Source organism: Halichoerus grypus, chromosome 11 (genome assembly GCF_964656455.1).
Source record: "Halichoerus grypus chromosome 11, mHalGry1.hap1.1, whole genome shotgun sequence".
Classification (NCBI taxonomy): Eukaryota; Metazoa; Chordata; class Mammalia; order Carnivora; family Phocidae; genus Halichoerus; species Halichoerus grypus.
The window spans coordinates 12,686,254-12,702,075 of NC_135722.1; the positions used below are offsets into that span (position 1 = coordinate 12,686,254).

Genomic DNA, 15,822 nt, shown 5'->3' on the forward strand with positions numbered 1-15,822 from the left:
AAAAAAGATTCAAAACGAGGCTGAATATTATGAACCAAATGGGACACCTGTGCAAATAGTGAGTCTGTGGATCAGGCTTTGCAGGGGGAGGAAGGGATGGGGAGAGCAGGGCTGTGAGGGGTCCAAGGCACCACCAGCCACCACAGGTCCTTCTGATGATGGAGCATCAGATGGCCGGGAGTGCCCCTCTTCTGGTTTGCAGGGAGGTAGCTGCCTTCCAGGAGGCTCTGCAAATTAGCTGAGGCTGTGGAACAGCCAGCACTTCTGGAAACTCAGTCCCCAGGGATCTCCTGTGTCTTCCGCAGCCATAGGATTCCAAAAAGAGATTGGCTCTTAGGAAGTCCCACCCCGCAGAGGAGACTGGGGATTGTCACCTGGGCCCTGGGAAAGCCATGTGAGAAACATCACAGGTGTCTCTATGCACCTGGGTGGGTAACGGACACCAGGGATGAAGTGGTGTCAACTCCAGACAAGCAGCTGAGGCTGGAGCAGGGGTGAGAGCACATGTGGAGACAATTAGCTGGCATGCTGCAGTAAATGCATAAGAGAAACGGTTGGCTCATGTTACACGTGTCCTAGTAAGACCGTGCATCTGGTCTACCTCGCAGGGATACTATGGAAGAGATTCAAGTGCTAGTTAGATGTTAATATTAAAGTGTTAAAAATCCTTTCAAATTCTACTGAGTCTAGGCCACCATCATCTCTCTCAATATACTGCACTGCCCTCTCCAATCACTGCATCCACTCCTACCCACTCCAATCCCTTGGTGAATTAGCCAGAGTGATCTTCCCAGCTCAGATCTCATTGTCTGTCTCCCCCCGCCCCTGCCCCCAGACACACACACAGACACACACACACACATACATAGAATTCCCATCCATTGCCCCTGTGTAAAAAACGAAAGCTCTGAGGGTGTCTGAGGTCTGGCTGGGTGTGATCCCACCCCCATCTTACAACCACCCTCACCTTTGCTCCCTCTGCTCTAGCCATAGAGACCTTCTTTTCTTCTCCTCATTTGCCTGGCTCTTTCCCTTCGCAGAGCTGGGTTTCTCTGCCTTGAACCCTCTTTCTTCCCTTTTTTCTCCTGGATTGTTCTTACTCATCCTTCAGATCTTGGCTTGGGCATCACATCTCCAGAAAACCTTCTCCTAGCTCCCCGACCAGGTCAAATGCCTCCATACTAGCAGCTCTCCTAGCACTGTACACCTCTTATTCAAATCTTGAGCCGCAGTTGCAATTTTACATTTGTTTGTGGAGATTGTTTGATTAATGTGCATCTCTTGTATCGTAACCTCCATGAGGGTGAGGGCCCTGTCTGCTTTTGCCCATGTTCTATGCTTGGTGCACAATGCCTGGCATGAAGAAATGCTTGATAAATTTCTGCTAAATTAAAGACAATGGATTCATGAAGTCCTGATGGTGCCTGGGCTCATGTGCACAGAGATGGGGCTCAGGCCAGGGGGCTGGGCTACCGACTAGACAGATGTAACTGGAAGGAGCAGCTCCGTGGGGAGCTGTCAGGCTGGGAGATGGATGGGGTTGGATATCAAGACGCCAAAGAGCCTCTCATGCTTGTTTCTGCAGGCCGGGCTCCAGCACTGAGGATCAGAGCATCAGATCATATCACAATGAAGGAGAGACAGGGGCAGCGGGAGAGCAGAGCAGGCTGGTCCGGGAGCCGCTGTCTGCCCTCCATCAACCTTCCGCCTGGAGCCAACAGAGCCAGGGATGTGCTGAGGCAGCTTTTGGACTCACCTGGACCGCCATACCGTTTCGTGGGTATAAACAGTGAGAGCATTGCATGTACATGTGAACATGGAACATTTACGAACCAACTTTGAGCCAGCCTCTGGAGGTGCAGACACGGAACATTTGCAAACACCATACCTCACAAAACCTCGAAGTTGGAAGTAAGCTTCGAGGCCATTTTCCTACCCCAAAGCTTGAATCCCTTCTCTGATATCCCTGAGAGGAGTACTGGAAGTATAGCCTTGCCTACAGCAGCCACAGAAATGAGTCCTACTGGCTCCCACAAAGCATGCAAAGCAAAAAAAAAATCCCTTAATCCACGCCTGCCCAATTTTCCATGCACACGCTCACACACTATCCCGACCTTTCAGGCAAGGAGGCCCACGCACATGCAGCTCCAGCCCACACGCACACTGGATGTCTCTTTGACTGACTTGAATTAACTCATGACAGTTGTCCGTGGCTTGTCGTTTCTCATACACGGAGCTATTGTCTCAGGCAACAGTGTGAGACTAGAGACCCGCACACCAGGAAAGAAAACTCTAGAGGTTTCTGCCTGTCATTTCTGGTGCCCACCAGTGGGTGCAAATGACCACAACAAGGACGGAACCATTGTCTGCTCCATGGCCCTTGGTGCATATGTGTGTGTGTGTGGTGGGGGGGGTGGATGCTTCTAAAGGTGGGAGCCGAGAGGCGGTGTTCGGATCACTGGCTCTTAATCAACTCCTGGGATGGGTTATATGGTACAAAGTCAGTAGCAGTAGAGAATTTATGCTTTCTGGCAAAGCGGTGTGTTTCTGGATTCACGAGGAGGGCCCCTGGATCATGTGCAGAAAAGCCACCTTTCCCCTGAGCAACTCTTCCATTGAGTTATTTGTGCCCGTGTCTCTCCCCCTCCCCAAGGCGCAGACACCCTGCTTTGTCCTACCCTCCAAGAACAAGGGCTTCTCCCCTTGCCCTGTTCTTTCACCGTCTCCTCAAGCCAGGAGGGGAATCCCTCCTTCCAAAGCGGTCCAGTTCTCTCCTTCCCACCCCACCATCGACCTGATCGACCCATCACTGTCTCCCTCATGTCAGTGCCGTCCCTTCCCGTTTCCTGTGCTCCCTCATCTTTGTGAGACCCCAAAGCACTGGCTGAGGAGAATGGGAAGATGTGAGGGTGGTCTGTTCTCTGGTGGGAGCAGGAAAGAAGGGAGAGGGGAGATGGTCACTTGGGACCTCTCCTGGTGGAGGGTGGCACCAGGGCAAGAACTCCACTTCTTGGGGTGTGTGCGTAGAAAGCACTCTCTGACTACAGAGCATTTACTGGGGAAAAGAACTAATCTGGGGACCAGATCCCTGATGGGGGTGGCAGAGTCCAGTCCTTGGACTCCAGAGTAGAGACTGTTTCCTCCAAGAGAGGAGCAGGTCAGGCAGCTGGACAGCAACACTGAGGGGACACCAGGCAGCCCTCCCCTGCTATGACCCGAAGGGCCACAGGACTCACCCCACGAAGTAGGAGATGATCAGAAGCTGGACTGCCCGGTTGATGACCCCAATGGTCCAGCTCTTCACAACCACCGACTTGGTGGTCTCGTAGGTGAAGAAATCTGACACGCAGTTCATGCTGAGAGAGCATTCAGGGGCCACTCAGAAGGGACCCAGTGGTGGCCTCAGGGGGGAGAGGTCCTTGGGACAGGGAGAAAGAGATCAAAGCCTGGAGGGGACAGCTTGGAGGGGCTTGAGGAATGGGGAGCCTGTTCCTTTAAGTCAGGCAACCCTAGCTCAGTGCCCAGGCTCCCTCTGCCCTTGACACTCTGGGCTGCCAAGAGTCCAAGGCCAGGGCGGGGGACCCCCTTTTTGTTCGTCTCCACCCCACTCCCCTGTGATGTCACGGCAGGGGTGGGGTCTCCAATCCCCGGCTCCTGATTGCCTGGGATGCAGCTGGCTAGGGCCCTCTGGGACTAATGTTTTATCTGCACTCTGTCTACCCTTTCTGTTCCGTTCTCTTGTGCTGCATCTTCTTCCCTGCTCACCAGCTGCTTCATGCTCTCCTTAAAGCCCCTTGCAACGCCCCAGCCCCAGCCACCTAATAGCCTTCCCAGGACTGGGTGCCCCCTTCATTCGTGAATGCCTTCCCAAAGCCACTCAGTTCGGCTACCGTCCGCTCCCTTCCTGAGTTGCCTCCAATAGCATATGGGTCACGGGGAAGGGTCTCTTGAATATTTCTCTTGATCTCCCGGGGGGGCGGGGGCACATACAGGGTCATATAGTTCACGTCCCTAACTCAAGTCAGCAGTGGCCGAAGCTCGACCTGCAGCACAGCATTATCCCATTGGGGCGTTTTGTTTTATTTTGCTTTGTTGTACTGTTGAGTTTACTTATCTGAATCTTTTGTTTGATAACATGCTCCTGGAAGGCTGGGGCTGTTTCCATCTTGTTTACTAGTTTCCTCAAATCCTAGAACTCAGTGGGAGCTCAGTCCGTACTTACTGAATCCAGCTGAATGTATGTTGCTAGACAGTGCTGGAATAGCCGTTTCCGAGTTAAAGTCACGAGTTCAGGGAGCCACAGAGCATTCCTGCTGTCTCTTATCCCAGGACTGCGTTAGCAAGCTGGCGTAACTAAGATTGTCAGGGAAGTCTTGAATTTAAATATTCTGTCCTAGGGGCGCCTGGGTGGCTCTGTCAGTTAAGCATTTGCCTTTGGCTGGGGTCATGATCCCAGGGTCCTGGGATGGAGCCCTGCATAGGGCTCCCCGCTCTGTGGGAAGCCTGCTTCCCCCTCTGCCTCTGCTTGCAGGAGGCTCCCCCTGCTTGTGGTCTCTCTGTCAAACAAATAAATAAATAAAATCTTAAAAAGAAATTCTGTCCTAGTGCCTTCATGCAGGACAGGTACCATCAATCGTTCCGGATGTAGAGGGGAACTAGAGGGGGGTAAGGAGATTTGGGGCCCTGGGCAAATCCTCGTTGGGCCTCGGCCTTCCCATCTGCAAAGGAAGGCTGGGGCGGACAAACTCGAACATCTCTCCCAGGCCTGGCCTCCCCGCGGCGGCAGGAGCGGCGCACGGCTGCTGCCATCCCGCGCTGACGCGGTTTCGAGTCAGGGCCGGCTCTGAGGTGACCGACCCGCGCGCTCGAACTTGATGCCGCCGTTCGCGAGCCTCTTGCAGGCCTCCCCGACACCGCGGTTTCAGAAGTGAAGTTTTTGGGTGCGGACTGAGAACTCCTTTCAAGCCACGTGACCGGGGAGAGCAGGACAGTCACCGTGACGCCGACACCCCGGGTGCGGGCGGGTCATTTCCCTCCGCAACTCGAAATGTTTGTCTCTTGCCTCACAGGCTCCTTTCTACTCCTCACAGAAGCCACTCCTGTGCAGGACGGACGGAAAGACACACACACGCGTCTGTGGGAAGTCTGACAGGAGAAAACTACAGAATTTCTCTCCAGAACCTAGTCCTCCACTGAAGAGGTGTAATTTTTAAAGGAGCCCTACACCCTTCCTTCTGCGATGCGACTTGAATTGCAGCTCCCCTTCCCGCAGGTCCTCCAGAGCGGTTGACGCTCTAGGAGGCCGCCTCGTAGGCGGGCCGGGCTCGCGTCTCTCTAGCCAGCGCACCCTCTCTATGGTCCATGCACGGCTTCCGGTGGCGGGACGCGGGGCCGCGCACGCGGGAAAAGCTTCCCCAGCGTCCCCCCCAATCCCCCTTGTCCCCGCCCCCCCCTCCCGCGTCCCCCAGCGCGCCCACCGCCCGCACCTGGGCCGTCGCGAGGCTGCAGCTTGAGGAGGTGGGTGGTCGCCGGCCCCGTGCCCTGGGAGGGCGCGGGCCCTGCTTCCCCCCGCGGGACGCTCAAGATGGACCGTTCCGCGTTCGAATCCACGGGCAGCGGGCGAATCCATTTTAGGGGGCGGGGGAGCCGCGGGTCCAGGGCCGTGGCGCGGTGGGAGCGCTGGGAGGGAAACCTTGCACTGGGAGCTAGGTCGGGGCGCGGCTGAGGTGCCGGCCCCGGGCAGGTCCCGGGGTTCTGCTGCTCGTTGCCATGGCGCCCGGTGGAGCGCCCCGAGCGGGTGTCTGGTCCGGCTGTAAGCGCTACTCCAGGCCGGGTCGTCCAGCCCCGGCTGGGCCTGACTCCTTGAGGTCTGCAGGGCCTGCCGTAGGTTCCCAGGCAGAGGAGATTCTGAGACTTCCCAGGCTCAGCCAGGGGTTGCCACCTGGCTCCATCCATGGGCCGAGTGAGGTGTTGCCTTTGATGTTTGTCTAGCTCCCTCTTGAATTCAGATTCCTAACCTGCTGAGTGTCTGCACACCCACCCAGGAGTTGGGGCCCAGCTCCCAGTTGAGGCCAACAGGGGCAGATCAGTATGGCGGAAACACTGGAGTTCAACGACGTCTATCAGGAGGTGAAAGGCTCCATGGTAAGAAGGACCTGGGCTTTTAGTATAGGCCGAGAGAGGGAAGGAGGAGTAGACTTTTTGTCCATCAGTAAGAGCTTACTTTGATGACGTTGCTATTTTAGAAAAGGAGCCCGAGGATAATGTGTAGTTGGTGTTTCCCCAACAAAAGGCAATGCATACAGATCTTGCTCCCCTTCCAATGGTGTTACATCGCCAGAAGCTCATTGTGAATTGAAAATATTGTTTAAGTTGAAAATGCGTTTAATACATCTAACCTGATGAGCATCGTAGGTTAGCTTAGCCTTAAACAGGTTCAGAATGTTTTCATTGGTGTACAGTTGGGCAAAACCATCAAACACAAAGTCTACTCTATAATAAAGTTTGAACACCTCGTGTAATTTATTAAATTGTGTCCTGAAAGTGAAACAGAACGGGTAGAGAATGGTTGTATGCATATTGGTTGTTGACCCTGGTGATCAGCCCTGGTGATAATGTGGCTGGCTGGGAGCTGCCACTGCCCAGCATCATGAGAGGATTGTGCCACCTGTTGCTAGCTTGGGAAAACATATTCAAAATTCAAATTGTGGTTTCTGTTCAATGCGTATCATTTTCACACCATCATAAAGTTGAAAAATTCTAAGTTGAGCCATTGTAATTCAAAAAGCGTCTGTATAGGAGTTCTAGGGTCACAGTTTGAAAGGGACCGTTCATGCTGCTCCATCCCAGTGCAGACTAAGGACCTGCAGGGGATTTGGATGCCAGGGTTTGGTTTTAGGATCCAGATCTCCTGGTTATTTGTCTCTTCTTTCTGACCCTCACCCCTGCAGCTGTTGGTCCAGCATCTGTGTCTGGCCAGCCCAGTGTAGGTTTTGGGTGGGATTGTCTGTTCCCCGTACACAGTGTGTATTGTACCCTTGCATTTGGGCCTGTTTTTCCAACAGAATGATGGTCGGCTGAGGTTGAGCCGCCAGGGTATCATCTTCAAGAATAGTAAGACGGGCAAAGTGGACAACATCCAGGCTGGGGAGTTGACGGAAGGCATCTGGCGCCGTGTTGCCCTGGGCCACGGACTTAAATTGCTTACAAAGAATGGCCATGTCTACAAGTATGACGGCTTCCGAGAATCGGTGAGGTGTCTTGTGGCCACCTTGTTTATTTTTAATCTTCTAGGAAGAGTTGGGGCTCCTTTGATAACCATGTAATTGCTAGTTTTGGCTTCTCAGAGCAGGGCCATTGCGGCCATTAAGCAGTGTTCAGCTTTGGGTGTCTTGTGCTTTGACTCCAGATTTTCTACCATAGTGATTTTTTTTTTTTTTTAAGATTTTATTTATTTATTTGAGAGAGAATGAGATAGAGAGAGAGCATGAGGGGGGGAGGGTCAGAGGGAGAAGCAGACTCCCTGCTGAGCAGGGAGCCCGATGTGGGACTTGATCCTGGGACTCCAAGATCATGACCTGAGCCGAAGGCAGTCGCTTAGCCAACTGAGCCACCCAGGTGCCCCTACCATAGTGATTTTTTCGGTGGTTTCTGCTCATGGCCTTTATCCAGATTCAGAGTCTTAGTGCTTTAGTTTGAGGTTTGTTTTTCTGTTTTGAACTGAGTTAAAGACTTTACTGCATTTTAATTTCACTTTCATCAAAGCACTGCCTATCCAAAGTCAGAGAGCATTGTGAGGCCCGTGATCAGGAATGTCATTTCCATACTTTACTCCTCCCCTACTCTGAGACCCAGTCCCCGGCAACAGCTTCTGGGTTTCTGATAGAAGGTAGATGGGGGCAGTTTCTCAGAATCCCAGAAGGTTTGTGTTAAGGCCACCAGGGTTTACAGGGACTGCTCTCTCCGCTCTGCCCACAGGAGTTTGAGAAACTCTCGGATTTCTTCAAAACTCACTATCGCCTTGAGCTCATGGAGAAGGACCTCTGTGTGAAGGGTTGGAACTGGGGAACAGTGAAGTTTGGTGGTGAGTCCTGGGGAAGACTGAGGTTTGGAGAAGGTAGGATGAAGGGTTTCAGCCTTTACCTTGTTTTGCTCTTTTTCTGCTACAGTTTCAGATTTCCTGTCAGTTTGTAATTCATCGTAAATTTATTGAGGACCAGTAGTGTATGAGGCACTGTGCCTGGTCTTGCGGGCACAGTGTGACCAAATAGCCCAGTGCCCTGTCCTTGGGATCGACAGTCTGGTGGGAATGTCGTTTATGCAGACTTGAGGGGAGGAGCTTGTGGTTGATAAGCCCTTTCCCCGCAGGGCAGCTGCTTTCCTTCGACATTGGCGACCAGCCGGTCTTTGAGATACCCCTCAGCAATGTGTCCCAGTGTACCACTGGCAAGAATGAGGTGACACTGGAATTCCACCAGAACGATGACGCAGAGGTGTCCCTCATGGAGGTGCGCTTCTATGTGCCTCCCACTCAGGAGGATGGCGTGGACCCAGTTGAGGTGAGGCCTCCCCTGGTCGCCTGGAGAGCAGATGGTGCTGAGCAGGCCCAGGCCGGCCTGGGAGCAGGAGCCCCGCTGCCTGACTACCAGTGTGTACTTTTGCAGGCCTTTGCCCAGAATGTGCTGTCTAAGGCGGATGTGATCCAGGCCACCGGAGACGCCATCTGCATCTTCCGGGAGCTGCAGTGTCTGACGCCCCGAGGCCGTTACGACATTCGGATCTACCCCACCTTTCTGCACCTTCACGGCAAGACCTTCGACTACAAGATCCCCTATACCACGGTGCTGCGTCTCTTTTTGCTGCCCCACAAAGACCAGCGCCAGATGTTCTTTGTGGTAAGCAGAAACCATGGGGGCTGGATCTCGTCCTGGTTTTTGCCCAGTAGATCGGTCTTGCTGGTGTTTAGTTAATGAGCAATTCTTGTGGAACACTGATTGGTGTGAAACCTTGTCGGCTCTTCCTTACCAGATCAGTCTAGATCCCCCCATCAAGCAGGGCCAAACGCGTTACCACTTCCTGATCCTCCTCTTCTCCAAGGATGAGGACATCTCCTTGACTCTCAACATGAATGAGTGAGTGTGTCCCTGAACTCCTGTCCTTCCACTGTCCAGGCAGGAGACTGGTGTGCCATTAGAAGGCAGCAATGCTTGTGACCTCGCCTTCCTCTCTTTGTAGGGAAGAGGTGGAGAAGCGCTTTGAGGGGCGACTCACTAAGAACATGTCGGGATCCCTGTACGAGATGGTCAGCCGGGTCATGAAAGCGCTGGTCAACCGCAAGATCACAGTGCCAGGCAACTTCCAAGGGTGAGAGTGCCGGCCTGGGGTCCTGGCCTGACTGGGGGGCACTGTGCTGTGTCTTCTTGGTAAATCCCTCCTGGGCTGGGAACGCAATCTCCTAGAGGTCTGGTTGGGTCAGAGCATGATGGGTGTCAGTTGTCTCCATTAGAGCAGCGTAGTGGGGTTTACTCACTCGAGGGCCTGAGCACATGTGTGTCGCTGCTGAGAGATGCGCCTTTGGCTCTGTGCCACCTGCCCCTGAGGGAGGCACTGACTAGGCTCCCGGCCTCCTCCACAGGCACTCAGGGGCCCAGTGCATCACCTGCTCCTACAAGGCGAGCTCAGGACTGCTCTACCCCCTGGAGCGGGGCTTCATCTATGTCCACAAGCCACCTGTGCACATCCGCTTTGATGAGATCTCCTTTGTCAACTTTGCTCGTGGTACCACCACCACTCGTTCCTTTGACTTTGAAATTGAGACCAAGCAGGGCACCCAGTACACCTTCAGTAGCATTGAGAGGTGAGAGCTTCTGCCAGTCACTTCCTGGGCATCCTGGTCTGGACCGAGCCTCTACCGGGAAGCCTGGCATAGCATGGGGCCCTCTCTGGGCCTGTGACTCTTCCCCAACTTTTCAAGCCTTGAGCAGAATTTTTCTTTTGCTTCCTTGGGATTTGGTCCTTCTTGGAGTGCTCAGCCTTTGAAAGCCTCTCCCTGGCTTTCTTTCTGTACTTAAATTGTTTCCCATATTATGTGTTCAGTACTAGCCCTTCTCCACTCCCCCCATGATGGAAATGCTATCTCTCCCTTTCCTGGAATGAGCTCTGTGCCCGAGAAAACAGCAGCTAATGTTTATTGAGTGCTCACTGTGGGCTAAACGTCTTCCAGACATCTTCCCGCTTCATCCTCACGACAGTCCTGTGAAGTACGAATTTCAGACTAGCACAAAGGTGAAAATGTCCCTTTCTCTGACGTTTTCCCCCTGCTGTGGGCATGTCTGGTGAATAGGTACACACCATCCCCACCTTTTCTTTCCCAGACGCTTGAGACTCTGCAGGTTCCTTTCGAGACTAGTGTCTGACTCTTCCTTACCACCATCCTCTGGGGCTCTCCGAGCTGTTAGCTTGGGTAATGTGGTCAGTAGCTCTAGGCCCCACAGCCTGTCCCGGCCTGTGGGTGTCAGAATAGCGTGCAGCCCACCCTGGGCATGGGCCCCACCTGTCTAGTAACCTGGTGCATCTCACCTCACAGGGAGGAGTATGGGAAGCTGTTTGATTTTGTCAATGCCAAAAAACTCAACATCAAAAACCGAGGACTAAAAGAGGTACCTGTGTGTGAGGGAAGGATGACCCTCTTCTGATCTGTTGGGGGTGTGGAGAGAGCAGGGATTCTTCTGCCTTCTTTTTCACTCTCTCTTTTCTTCTTACCCTTATAGAAAAAAGAGGTGCGTGTGACCCTCCCCCCTTCCCGGTGCAGGTTTCCTCAGCATGACCTTAGATCAGTCTCGGCTGCCTCAGGAGCCCCCAGTGGGGCTGGGAGAGGGAGGGGCTTGGACTAACCCGGTTGGCAGGAGGTCCTCGGGCACAGGCCCTGCACGTCGCTGTGTGTGGACAGTCCAGCCCCAGGGTCTTCTGGGAGCTGATCTTACTCACAGGCATGGGGGGCGTGCTTTTGAGTGTGCAGGGTTCTGGCACCAGGGTGAGTTGGCCCTCACTCACCTCTCTTCCCTGGCTAGGGCATGAACCCAAGCTACGATGAATACGCCGACTCTGATGAGGACCAGCACGATGCTTACTTGGAGCGGATGAAGGAGGAGGGCAAGATCCGGGAAGAGAATGCCAACGACAGCAGCGATGACTCAGGAGAAGAAACCGGTGGGCTAGCCTCAGCAGCGCCGGGGCATGAGGACGCTCAGGCTCTTAGGCTCTTGCCTGGGGCCAGAGCCGGGCGTCTGGGGAAGAGGGCAGGATCTCCATTTGGGGCAAAGCTGATGCATCGTGCTCTTTTTCAGATGAGTCATTCAACCCAGGTGAAGAGGAGGAAGACGTGGCAGAGGAGTGAGTTTTGGTTCCACTCCCAGGGGGGGAGGTGGAGGCCTATAAACTTAAGGGACCAGAAGATACCTGGACATTTTTCATGTCTTCACATTAGCTACTGACCCAGGTGGCAAAGGGACCTCCACCGAGGTATTGCACGGAAATGCTCTGGAAATTGTCGAGGGCTCTGCAAGGGCAAGGCACAGGGTAAAGCCAAAAAAAAGAGTGGGGAGATAATAGGAATAAGAACCAACGCCTGCCCACTTCCTTGCTGGGATTTTTGGGGTGAGTTGTTGAATCTCTGTATCCTCACCTAGAACCTCATGGTGGTCCCCCCGTGCTGTACTGTGACTCAAACTGATTTTAGCATAAAAGGGAGTTTCGTAAGTTCGCGTAATGGAGAGTCCAGGGATATAATTGGCTTCAGGTACCTGGATCCAGATGCTCAAAAGTTTGTGGGGAATCTGTTTTATTTTTTCTGATTTTCTTATTTTTAGATAGGTTTGGCCCATGCAGTGTCACATGACCCTCAGAAGCTCTGGGCAGGCTTAATCCAATTGGTTTAACACCCAGAAGTGCCTCTTCTCTCAGGGCAGTAGTGAACAGCATGGTCACTGCCCTTTCCTGAGGTACCAGGATGTGTGCTGATGTGCTAGAAGCAGGCATGTACCCACCCTTAAAGCCTGGGGGTGGAGCGAGCCCTTACTGAATGGGGGCAAGGTGGTTCCCACAGAAAATTAGGAAGAATTTCTTTATCCAGAAGAATTGGAAATGAATGTTGGGCAGCCAAAAAACCCAACCTCCCCCCCAACCCCAAATAGATTATATATAGAGAGAGACGTAGATGTACGTATGTGTGTATACACATAGCATATGTATATAGGAGTCTGCTAGTTCTGCTGGCCACGTACTTATGAAGGTCAGTGAGCAGATGATTGCAAAAATCCCTTGAAAATCGGCACCACACGGGTGTAGTGTCTGTCTTCTGAGGAGTTCCATGCGTATTGGATAGAACTTAATTATATGGTTATGGACGTACTTGGATAGACGTCAGTTTCCCCTTTTATATATGTATTTTTAAAGTAATCTCTCTACCCAACGTGAGGCTTGAACTCAACCCTGAGGTCAAGAGCCGCATGCTCTTCCGACTGCCGGTCAGGTGCCCCTGGATTTTATTTTGTTATATTTATTTATCTTTAAAAAATGTTCCCTTTTCTGTAGTAATTATCTCTTTATCAGAAAAGACTCTAGGGTGGATTAAGACAACTAACTCAAAGGAAGTGGTGAAGAGTGTTTGGGGCGTGTTCCAGGAAGTGTCTGTCCCCAAGAGTATGGGGATGGAGTATTCCGGGCAAGATAAGACCAAGTGTCTGTCCCCAAGAGTATGGGGATGGAGTAGGACGTGGGTCAGGCCATGAGCAAAGACAGCAGCTGAAGCCCACTCGTTATTTTGTGTTTCATTGGTTGACTGATGCCACGGCTGGGTGTTCAGAAAGGGCCGGGTGTGGGGAGGGGACCGCTGAAGCCACTTCAGCTGCGAGGAGGAAGCAGGGTGGGGACTGGTGGACGGGAGACTGTCCTGTGGCCCCACCTCCCCCCTTTTTGGGCAGGTAGCTTTAGACTTGTTTCCCTCCTGTCCTGAGGCCATGGGGTGCTCTCCTTCCCGGGCCTAAGCCCCCCTCTCCTTGGCAGGTTTGACAGCAACGCCTCAGCCAGCTCTTCTAGTAATGAGGGTGACAGTGACCGGGATGAAAAGAAACGGAAGCAGCTTAAAAAGGCCAAGGTGGCTAAGGACCGCAAAAGCCGCAAGAAGCCTGTGGAGGTGCACACTCAGAATGGGAGAGTGTTGGGGAGCCATTCCCTTTACCTTCTCCTGTCCACCACCAGTAGGGCCTGTCAGGTGGTCCTTCTGGGGCTTACTTGGCCTTGACGAGTATCTTCTTGGAAATTTTTTCTCTCTGGCCTTTGGGCTAATTAGCTTCTGGGAGATCTGAATTAGGAGACCAGCTTCTATCCCAGGAGCCTGAGGCAAGGGGTCCCTAATGAGTGAGGTGGTGGGTGCAGGGGGAGGAAGACAGGGTTCCTGGCCTTGGGAGCTCTCAGTCTAGCTCTATGCCTATTTAGTCCTCTCATTTTTTTCCCCCCGAGCACGTGATCTAAATAATTTGTTTTGGAGAAGTTGGGGGTCTATGAGAAATAGATGGCTGGAAGGCATTTGGGTTTTTATGTAGGTGAAGAAGGGCAAAGACCCCAATGCCCCCAAGAGGCCGATGTCTGCCTACATGCTGTGGCTCAATGCCAGCCGAGAGAAGATCAAGTCAGACCATCCCGGCATCAGTATCACGGATCTTTCCAAGAAGGCAGGCGAGATCTGGAAGGGAATGTCCAAAGAGAAGAAAGAGGTGAATGGCAGCAGAGATGAGGGGTGGGACTTAGTCGCTGATAGCGGGGGCAGGGATGGGCCATCAGTGCACCTTTTCTGTACAGATTTTGCTTGCATCAGGGAAGAGGCCTCATTCTTCTCTCTCTCTCTCTCTTTTTTGTGCGTGTGTATGTGTGTGTGTGTGTGTATGTGCGAGAGACAGGAGTGGGATCGGAAGGCTGAGGATGCCAGGAGGGAATATGAAAAAGCCATGAAAGAATATGAAGGGGGCCGGGGTGAGTCTTCCAAGAGGTGAGTGTTGGGAAAAAAATGGCCCAGTAAGTGCTTTTTTGGCATCTATTTTTGTGGGTCTAGATTGAGAATTGGGGTGTTAAAGATAATAGATACGCTCTGACTGCAGTAGGGCAGTGCTTTTCAAGTCTGGGTAGGCAATTGCCCAAGTATGGGTAATGTGCTAGGGAATTCCTGGGGTCACTGGATAAATGGGGCCCTTTCCTAGAGATTTAGTTTTATTTGAAGGTGTGAAGGAATTAACAAAAAATTATGACAGAACATAATTCACACGAATTTTTAGAGATAAATAAAGCAAGAGATGTCAAACAAGTTGTGTATGTGAGACTGCTTCAAGCTATGGCCCCTGATTCTTCTGGTTATTTACTTAGCAGGCTTTCCCTTGGGGCACCTGGGGCTCACCTGGCTGGCTGTTTGCATTTATAGTGAGATGGGCAGTGTGGGCGGGAGTGAGAAAAGCCCTGTTAAAGTTTGGGGTGGATTGGATTTGATGGGTGAACCTGAAGGCCCAGGCCCTGTTCCCTCTTGCTGCTGTAGGGACAAGTCAAAGAAGAAGAAGAAAGTAAAGGTGAAGATGGAAAAGAAATCAACACCCTCGAGGGGCTCATCATCCAAGTCCTCATCAAGGCAGCTAAGTGAAAGCTTCAAGAGCAAAGAGTTTGTGTCCAGTGATGAGAGCTCTTCCGGAGAGAACAAGAGCAAAAAGAAGAGAAGGCGGAGTGAGGTGCGGCAAGAGTTTGGGGGTGAGGGGCACCTGAGGCGGAGGGGTGAATGTCTAGGGTCCGGTTGTGGTAGGTAGGTCTGTAAGAGTAATGAGGTGGAATGGAAGGGTGCAGATCAGAGGTTCTGAAGGCCAGTGTTACATTTGGAGGGCGGGCGGGTATGGAATTAGGGGTCCTTCACCACTGAAAAGTAGCTTGCTGGGAGGGCAACCAGGACTCTAAACCTTTCCTCTTAAGAGACCTTTGATTTTCAGGACTCTGAAGAAGAAGAGCTGGCCAGTACTCCCCCCAGCTCAGAAGACTCGGCATCAGGATCTGATGAGTAGAGAGGAGGAAAATTCTCTCTCCTTGGGCTTGCCCTGTCACACCTGCGGTCTCCCCACCCATGTTTTGGTACCAGTTTCTCATATGAAATGTAGTCCCTGGGTTTTGTGCCATCTTGACAAGCTCTCCTGGTGGAATGCACTGCACTGAGGCAGCAGGGGAGGCGTCTCCCTCTGCTTCCCAAGGATGGCTCTTTATCATTTGGGGAGAGATTGGGTGGGGCAGTGCAGTGCAGGGTGGAATCCTGGGCCTGCTCTCCCGACCTTAGGGCTGCGGCTTCTGTTCACGGTTGCCGCAGCAGGGGTCATGTGAGGTCGAGGCCTATAGCTCCTAACGGGGGCCTATTTCTACTTTTATTTTGTATTTCTGGTCTGTGAAAAATCAACATTTAATAAAGGGAACTGACTTTGGAAACCATGTCCTAATGCCTTCTCTTTAGCCCCGTTGTATTGCACCCATTTTTGGGGGGTGGTGTTTACCATACTGTTGTGACTGGGCAGGGCCCTGCCGGCCAGCCGGGAAGCAAGCCTCCAGGTACATCCTGTTCTGTTCCCGGTTGGACAAGCATTGGTTTTCACAGTCTTCTGCCGGGATGGGCCACCTGAGAGTCTAGAAATGAGAGCTGATCTGATTAGGAAGTCACTCTCACAATTCCACTCCATTAGCCAAGCTGAGGGGAGGCAGCTTCTGGCTCAGTCCTTAATCACCTATGAGTCAAGGGTCTTCCACGCG

At 52.6% G+C, this 15,822-nt stretch overlaps 2 protein-coding genes across 3 annotated transcripts in view; one reads left to right on the forward strand and one right to left on the reverse strand.

Moving 5' to 3' along the window:
* Nucleotides 1–5,309, reverse strand: part of P2RX3 (purinergic receptor P2X 3) — a 28,678-nt gene extending 23,369 nt beyond the window's left edge. The window contains exon 1 of the mRNA XM_036076582.2: nt 3,237–5,309. Coding sequence (XP_035932475.1) covers nt 3,237–3,355 — 119 coding nt within the window. The 5' untranslated portion in view covers nt 3,356–5,309. The remainder of the gene's footprint in view (nt 1–3,236) is intronic.
* Nucleotides 5,310–5,360: 51 nt separating this feature from the next.
* Nucleotides 5,361–15,504, forward strand: SSRP1 (structure specific recognition protein 1). 2 transcript variants are annotated; one of them, XM_036076580.2, is made up of 17 exons: nt 5,361–5,517; nt 6,009–6,144; nt 7,065–7,250; nt 7,978–8,083; nt 8,368–8,558; nt 8,664–8,894; nt 9,028–9,131; nt 9,235–9,363; nt 9,635–9,856; nt 10,586–10,658; nt 11,070–11,208; nt 11,346–11,391; nt 13,063–13,192; nt 13,602–13,772; nt 13,956–14,044; nt 14,582–14,768; nt 15,021–15,504. In XM_036076580.2, the coding sequence occupies exons 2-17, from the start codon at nt 6,091–6,093 to the stop codon at nt 15,090–15,092; spliced, it is 2,130 nt and encodes a 709-aa protein (XP_035932473.1). In that variant the 5' UTR covers nt 5,361–5,517; nt 6,009–6,090; the 3' UTR covers nt 15,093–15,504. The 2 variants fall into 2 exon arrangements, with proteins under 2 accessions (XP_035932473.1, XP_077914128.1); XM_078058002.1 differs by having other exon boundaries at nt 5,368–5,517; nt 6,045–6,144.
* The last annotated feature ends 318 nt before the right edge of the window (nt 15,505–15,822 follow it).